The sequence below is a fragment of the Chelonoidis abingdonii genome, chromosome 5 (assembly GCF_003597395.2).
Source record: "Chelonoidis abingdonii isolate Lonesome George chromosome 5, CheloAbing_2.0, whole genome shotgun sequence".
In the NCBI taxonomy this organism is placed as follows: domain Eukaryota; kingdom Metazoa; phylum Chordata; order Testudines; family Testudinidae; genus Chelonoidis; species Chelonoidis abingdonii.
In genome coordinates this window covers 144626431-144634297 of record NC_133773.1, presented here as the reverse complement: position 1 = coordinate 144634297, position 7867 = coordinate 144626431, and the positions used below count along the sequence as shown (strand labels likewise).

General features: G+C 45.0%; 1 protein-coding gene across 2 annotated transcripts in view; it reads right to left on the bottom strand.

The window, feature by feature from the left end:
- Window positions 1-6354, bottom strand: part of TEX261 (testis expressed 261) — a 12070-nt gene extending 5716 nt beyond the window's left edge. Inside the window, exons 1-3 of one of the 2 annotated variants that reach the window (XM_075066687.1) lie at window positions 6334-6354; window positions 5027-5106; window positions 3214-3367 (exon numbers count right to left, since the gene is read on the bottom strand). In XM_075066687.1, the coding sequence (XP_074922788.1) occupies window positions 3214-3367; window positions 5027-5035 (163 nt within the window). In that variant the 5' untranslated portion in view covers window positions 5036-5106; window positions 6334-6354. Of the gene's footprint in view, window positions 1-3213; window positions 3368-5026; window positions 5107-6333 lie in introns of those variants that run through there. The other variant, XM_032762432.2, reaches the window with a different exon arrangement.
- Window positions 6355-7867: the final 1513 nt, after the last annotated feature.

Below are 7867 nucleotides of genomic sequence, written 5' to 3'. Positions count from 1 at the left end.
TGAGGAACAGCTACCCACAGTGCACCGCTCCTGAAATCGATGGTAGCTTTGGACCATGGACGCAAACAATCGATTTCGTGATCCCACTGTGGACGCGCTAAACCGATTTTATTAGATCTGTTTTGTAATATCGGTTTAAGCTAATTCGAAATAATCGTGCAGTGTAGACGTACCCTCTGATACAAAGTACGTCACGCAAGGTATCAATGGAAAAGCTGCCATCTGCTAAGTACGACGATTCTGTTTATATGCATGTAACATCTTTGCATCGGACGTTACAAACATTGGCGGTGAATTTGTATCTCAGACGTGTTGTGTTTGTGGGTGACACTCCCCAGCCCAATTTACATTCAGACTAGCCATCCCCAGTTGGTCAGCCACGGAAAGGCATCAGCTCTTCAGAGAGCCTTTCCTGGGGATGCCTCAGTGTGGAGCCAATGGCTACCCTTCTGATTCAGCAAAGCATGTAAAGACATGTGAGCTAAGACTCCATCTTTTACAGTGACTTTCCATGACCATGTGAGCCTGTGTTCCATATTCGCCAGGAACTTTCCATTCACAAGAGCCAAGCTAGAAATTGCAAGCTGTGCTATCGCTGCTTTGTTTCTCATCTCTGGACTGTGATTTTTCTAAGGAAGCTTGGAACAAAGGACCGAATGACCCTCTACCTGTTGGGTGAACCATAGAGAGTTATTACAAGCCAGCAAACTGAACATCACTGCTATGATCCTGAGTTAGAGACTCTGGAAATCACTTGTAATGTATACGACCCTTAACTATTTAACAACTCTCTTCTTTTCTTTTTATGTTATTAAACCTTTAGTTTTTAGTTACAAAAGGACTGGCATCAGTGTGATTTTGGGGTAAGACTGAGATAGATATTGACCTGGAGAAGTGGCTGATCCTTTGCGATTGGAAGAACTTTACATACAATGAATCCGGTTCTCAGTAACCTCATCGTAAAGACCAGATGTCTGGGTGGGGATAAGCACTGGATTGCCCAGGGGACTCTGTTTTAGCTTCTTGATAACCAGTGTGGCGATACAGAAGCTCATTTTATTACTGGTTTGGTGAATCTAATGTTAGAATAGCCACCAGTTTGGGATGCGTCTGCCCTATCATCAGTCTGTCCTGAATTTGGCATTCTCAGCTGTGACCCACACCAGGCTGGTCCGCACCTCGGTGCTATACTAATGCAAATAATAAATAATGAGAATTTGTTCAACTTTCTTTTTAGTTCAAGAACATGATCAAGTGAAAAATCCTTTACCTGCATTACTAACAGCTAAACATTATTAGACTAAAATCATTTTAACCATCTGAATTCACCATTCCTCAGTGACTGTTTCCCTTTCCTTGTGCTTCACGCAGACGGGACAGGAAACTAACTGCTCAGTTTTGCTTTCTCCTGGGCTGGCAGGACAGTTGTTAATTAATCACACAACTTAGCCCATCAACGGCACCTTCCACCTGAGCATCTCGAGGTGAGCATCTCGAGGAGCCCCCAGGGGACAAAGAAATGTTACCATGCCCAGCTGGGGAGCCTGAGGTACAGAGGGCCAAGGACTTCCCCAAGATCACACAGGAAGTCAGTAGCACTGCTGGGAATAGAACCCAGGAGGCTGTAAAGCTGGGGTACCCACAGCAGAAGGAATGCTGAAATCCAAACCTTAACACCCACTGATTTAAATCCAGCGAGCCGCTTCTTTTCCTGGGTGATGCTCTCAAACGATCTCAAATTCCCAAATTAATTCCTGATCCCAGGCCTAAGCTCCTTTCCTCTGCACCGTCGGCCCCTAAGCACCATATGGGGTGTATTTTCCATCGAGTAGGAAAAATTACGGCGTGATGGGGTTTATACAGCTCTCCTGGCACTGCTGTAGGAGTACACGCACTATCCTAGCGCACATCCTTTCCCAAAACTTTTCCAGTCTGCTTTAAAAAATATATTTGTCTTTTATCAAATATATCTCCCACAGAGCATCTGATGAGCACCAGGAATTCTGATCCTTAAGTACAGAGCAGCATCTCCTACAAGTGCAGTACTTACAGGCTGATAGCATGGTCTGGTGGGTACAGCAGACCCTCAGTTCTGGTTCCACCTGTCATTGCTGTGTAACTCTGGGCAAGTTACTCCAGGAAGGAAGAACAGATTTGAACATAAGAACGGCCAGACTGGGTCAGACCAAAGGTCCATTTAGCTCAGTATCCTGTGTTCCGACAGTGGCCAACGCCAGGTGCCCCAGAGGGAATGAACAGAACAGGGAATCATCAAGTGATCCATCCCCTGTTGCCCATTCCCAGCTTCTGGCAAACAGAGGCTAGGGACACCATCCTTGCCCATCCTGACTAACAGCCATTGACTGACCTGTCCTCCAGGAATTTATCTAGTTCTTTTTTGAACCCTGTTATAGTCTTGGCCTTCACAACATCCTCTGGCAAGGAGTTCCACAGGTTGACTGTGAGTTGTGTGAAGAAATATTTCCTTTTGTTTGTTTTAAATCTGCTGCCTATTCTTTTCATTTAGTGACCTCCTAGTTCTTATGTTACGAGAAGGAGTAAATAACACTTCCTTATTTACTTTCTCCACACCAGTGATGATTTTATAGACCTCAGTCATATCCCCCCTCTTAATCTCTCCTCATATGGAAGCCACTCCATATCCCTAATAGTTTTTGTTGACCTTTTCTGACCTTTTCCAATTCCAATATATCTTTTTTGAGATGGGGCGACTACATCTGCACGCAGTATTCAAGATGTGGGGATACCACAGATTTATATAGTGGCAACATGATATTTTCTGTCTTATCATCTATCCCTTTCTTAAAGATGCCCAGCATTCTGTTCGCTTTTTTGACTGCAGGTAGGAGACAGGACTTGAGGGTAAGAGACAGGACTGAAAGCCAGTAGATCTGGGTTCTGTTCCCGGCTTTGCCATAGGCTATCCACCTCTACCTGTGCTTTATAATCCCCAGATGCAAGGTGCTGAGCTGAGATCAACATATTCCATTAGCACAGCATTTGCTAATGCCGCAGGATGTGTTGCAAAAGACTCAGATGTCTAGGACTAGCTGGCCCAGAGACATAGCTGAACCTGTGGTGAAGGTGGCAGAAGATCCTGAGGTGGTCTCCGCCCTCTCAAATGCCTGTCCCCTCGCCAGCAAACCCCAGCGGCACACAGTCCCCCTGCTCCCCAAAGGCAGCCAGACTCACCGCACGACAGTATAAAGTTTGGCGACGTCAGCATGATGAAAGGGAACGTCTGCAGCAAGCCGAAATAGACCAGGTTGGTGAAGAGGCCCACACCCACCATGAAGCCAGGAAATCGTTCAAAGAGGTACAGGCCTACGAGCACTGCTGTAGAGAACTGAAACAGAGAAACGCCCCAGCCACAGTTAATCCAGTCTCTCTGTCACGTACACAGGGGAGTTGCAAGTGCTCAGTTCATCCAAGGCCAGGCCCAGAGACAGCTGTGTGACCTGTGATTGCTCTACAACAAGCCTGTGGATATCTGGGTGACATTTGATGGCCTATTACATACAGATCCGGCCAGAGCTAATGGTCCATTCTGGCCTTAAACTCTATGGGACTATGAATCTGTCTCCAGGACGTGTTGTGGCAACTTCAGATCACACTAAGTTTCAGCTGCTGCAAGTAACAGTGACCTTACACTGCCAAGGGGACCTGCTGATGTTACCACCCCTCGCTGATCCCCACCTTGAAGGCCTTTTGGAGCGGCTCTCTAAATCATCCCTCTCCCCTCTGTCGTGCAGGCTCCGCTCCTCTATTTAAGAGGTCAGGATGCATGGACTCAGATGTCCCTTTCAGTCCTGCCCAAGGGGATCAGCCAAGCAAAGGGAGTTTCTCTAGGGGCACAGTGCCACAGAAGCACCTTCCCTGGAGGCAGGAGCTCTCTGCCACTCATCTGTAAGGCAGTATCTGCTGAGCAGGGAGGTCTACTGGATAGAGCACTGGGCTGGGAACTCAGGAGACCTATGTTCTAGTTCTGACTCTGCTGCTGGTCTACAGGCAACTTTAGGCAAGTCCTTTGCCCTCTCTGTGACTCAGATTCCCCATCTGTAAAATGGGACTAATGACTGACCTCCTTTGTAAAGTGCTTTGAGATCTACGGACGAAAAGGGCTGTGTAAGAGGTGTTGTTTTTCATAGAACCACAGGATCAGAAGGGACCGCAAGGGGCATCTAGTCTAACCCCCTGGCAAGATGCAGGATTTGTAGCGTCTGACCCATCCCAGACAGAGGGCTAGTCAGCCACCTTTTGAAAACCTCCAGTGAAGGAGCTTCCACAACCCCCCTAATGCAGACCAAGTTTCTGTTCCCTCCCATTGCAGCCTGGAAAGCAGGGAGCATGGCCCCTCCCTCCCAACCACCTCAGCAGCCCCAGGAGGAAGGAGTAAGGCAGGGCTGTGCAGTTCTCTCCCTGGGGAGTTTGGCTGCAGTACCCAGCTGGCTGTTTTGCAAAACTGTGTATTGTGGCAGGCAGACCCCTGATTGCCCAGAGCCCCTTGTTTTTACACATTCATGATCTTCTTTGCTTCAGGGTTGCCAAGAGGATTCAAGGGGCCTGGAGCAAAGCAATTTTGAGGGCCCCTTTCATAAAAAAATGTTGCAATACTATAGAATACTACAGTCTCGCGAGGGCCCCTGAGGGGCCCGGGGCAAATGGCCCCACTTGCCTCCCCCTCTGGGCAGCCCTGCTTTGCTTCCCCATTCTAGGCACTGACTGAGAACAGTTCTTCATTTCATGGGCTGATGCTTCCCAGAGCCATTGACCTTGCTCTTTGCCAGATTATTTGGGGCTGGTGCTTTTACCTGGGCTGTTGATCCCTAAAATTGTAACATTCTGCATTGATTTTACTGCCTGCCCTTCACAGGCTAACTAAGAGGAGACTTGGGCTAGTAAAGGTTCATGGGCTAGCCCATGTCTAAGTGGCCCCTCAAAGATAATCTAGTCTACCTCCCCGCCACCGCGGGACTGTTATGAGCACAAACAGCCAGAGACTTACCCAGATCATGTATTTGATTATTCTGCTAGTAGCTACAGTGTATTCTTCTATTAGCTCCGCCAGATAGTAGAGGCCAGCGGCTAGAAGGGAAACAGAGGGGTTATTTTAGGCTCAGACTCTCACTGCAGCTCACAGCCAGAAGCTGCTCACGCCAACTAGACCGGTCATTTCGAGGGGATTTCAACCCCACAGATTCACAAACTCCAAAAGCACTGGAAGCCTTGTAGCCGTTGTCAAAACATTGTGGCCTGGACTTTCACAGCTGGGCTCTAATTGGAGGGGCCTCCAGTTTTGGCTGCCCAAATTGAGTAACACTGGCCTGGTTTTCACGGGGGCTGGGCAGTTGACTTCATTTGAAAAACTGGATGTGCGTATCTAGGAAAAACAGTTCCACCATTACGGCAGGGCTCACCAAGCAACTTGGACTGGATGGGCTTGAAGTCGGTAATGATCAGCCCGTTGTGGGGTGATGTACAGATGCAGAACAGAAGACAATCCCTGCCCTAAGAGCTTACAACCTAAAGGTGAGACACACCAGATGGGTGAAACAATTTACAAGCAGAGCAATCCAAATAGGATTTTAAGCACAGACCAGGTGTGCCTGCGATTTGCAGCCAACCAACACCAATGATCATAGTTACAGCTGCTCTTGCAGTTTCAAGTGGAGGTTCTTCAGACCCCATCTAAACTGTTGGGTGATGTCATTGGGCACTGTTAAACTGCCATCCTTCCACTCCAGAGGTGGGTGCATTTCAATGATGGGGGAGGCATGATCCAGGGTGGATAAAAATCAATGTTTTTTAAAAAAAAAAAATTAAAAAAAATTTTTTTTTTATTTAAATCGAATTTTTCTGATAAAATGCTTTTTGAAGAAAAAAACTTATCTAAAGATAGTTTTAATTAAGATACATTATAGCTCAAAGATATCTCCTCATGGAACAGGGATTATAAATTCTAATTCTATAGTATGAGACACTATATTCATGTAATGTTTAAGAAAAGTTTTGAAAATGAGTTTCAATGGTTCATGGATTAGGGACCCAATTTTATGGGGTTCCAGGGACTTCTGTATAGATTATTTAGGTTAATCTTTCAATCAACCCAATGGGACTCAGTGCTCAGTCTAGAAGATATCATCAGAGATACTTAGTTTTGCAGTTCTCAAACTGTGGATTTGTTTCTCCAGAGATAACATGCTTGTTAACAGCAAAAATGTTTTCAATAAATAAATATATAGAGATGAGAAATAACAGACCTCAACCCTATTGTCCCTCTACAAATTTGTGTAGACGGAGTCAATCCCTTACCTCTCCCTAAAAGTGCAAAGTTCCAAAAACTTCAATGAATAGAAGGCTGTTGGGGGCGGACTACATCTGGACAAGGAGAAGTCTGGAGATAAATGTGAGAAGGAAGGGACAGGCAGTAGAAACAAAAGTGAAACTGTTTGAGCAGCATACTCCAGAAGTCTTGAGCTCTTTCTGAGGGTGGCCCTCACTGATTTGAGATCTATCATACCACCCTCTCACGAGAAGGGAAAACCTATAATGGCAGCAGGGTATAGAAGACACCCTGTTTGGGAATAAGAACCATTCAATAAACATATTTGCTGATGATGTTTTAAAGAAAGTCTCACCAGCGAACTGGTGGAAGTCACTTAAGCACTTGGATTCAGACACTGCTGAAGTGATAATCTCACTTTTAACGGCAGTAGCTGCTTCTGCCAGAAATTGAGAAATCATTTGGACCTGAAAAAGCCAGAAAGCTTGTTTTTCTTTTCCAGATTATGAACAAACAGGAAAATGAAGATGAATATGACTGTGTTAGCTGCAGGAGGCAATATTTTAGTTTCTCATGTTGACTGGCTGACAAAGCTGATTTTTGTTATTTAACTATTTTAGTTAAAAACAATTTTAACAAAAACAAATCTGATTTTAAAGAACTTGAATGAACTTGTTTTGTTCAAATATTGTATGTTTGCTGATGAAGAAAAATCCAGATTACGTAACGTTGTTTTAGTTAAATAAATCAACTTAAATGTCTGTCTGGTGATGTTCTCCTCCTAATAAAACATGGCAAGAAAATCCTCCAAATATTAATGATTAATCTGTTGAATTGGAGATATTTATGAAGTCATTGGGAGGAGAACTATCTGCTTCAATTACCTTTGGTAAAAGAAATAACCAATCATTCATTTTCCGATATAACTGTAAAACTAATCTGAAAAGTTTTCCAAATAAATCATTGTTTAAAAACGTATAGTGTGTCCCTTCTAAAAATGAAACCTACATCGATCTGAGTTGTGAAGAATATGTATTAAGATTGTAACAAGCAATAAGAACGCCCGTCTATGTAGAAAACTGTGATTAAATTGAGTCTTCCTGACTAGTGATTTAAATCAAATCCACCCTGGCATGATCCCTAAACTCTTTTCAGATGAGAGGTCCTAGACAGCATTAGCGTCAAGATTTAGTGTGGTCGCAGTCACGGGCCACAGTCTGAATGGGGCCCACTTACGGCAAGCACAAGACAAACATAAGCAGAAAAGGTCTCTGCTCCAGAGAGCTTACACTCTATGAGGTACAAAACTGGGGCCAACACATCAGATAATCACAGAGACAAGAGATGGAAACAGCCCCTTGTATTAGCCAGTTCCACCTTGACCAGGGCAGGGCTGGTCCCAACAATAAAATTCCTGTTGCTTTGTCCAGTCTTCTGCATTCTATATTTTTGCTGGTTCTTTAGCAACCCTGTGGCCTGTTGCTATTTTTCAGCTCCCCTTTGAACCAGGCAGCAGTTTGCAGACAAAGCGGCAGCTGGGAGAAAAGCGCATCCTGGGGCCCT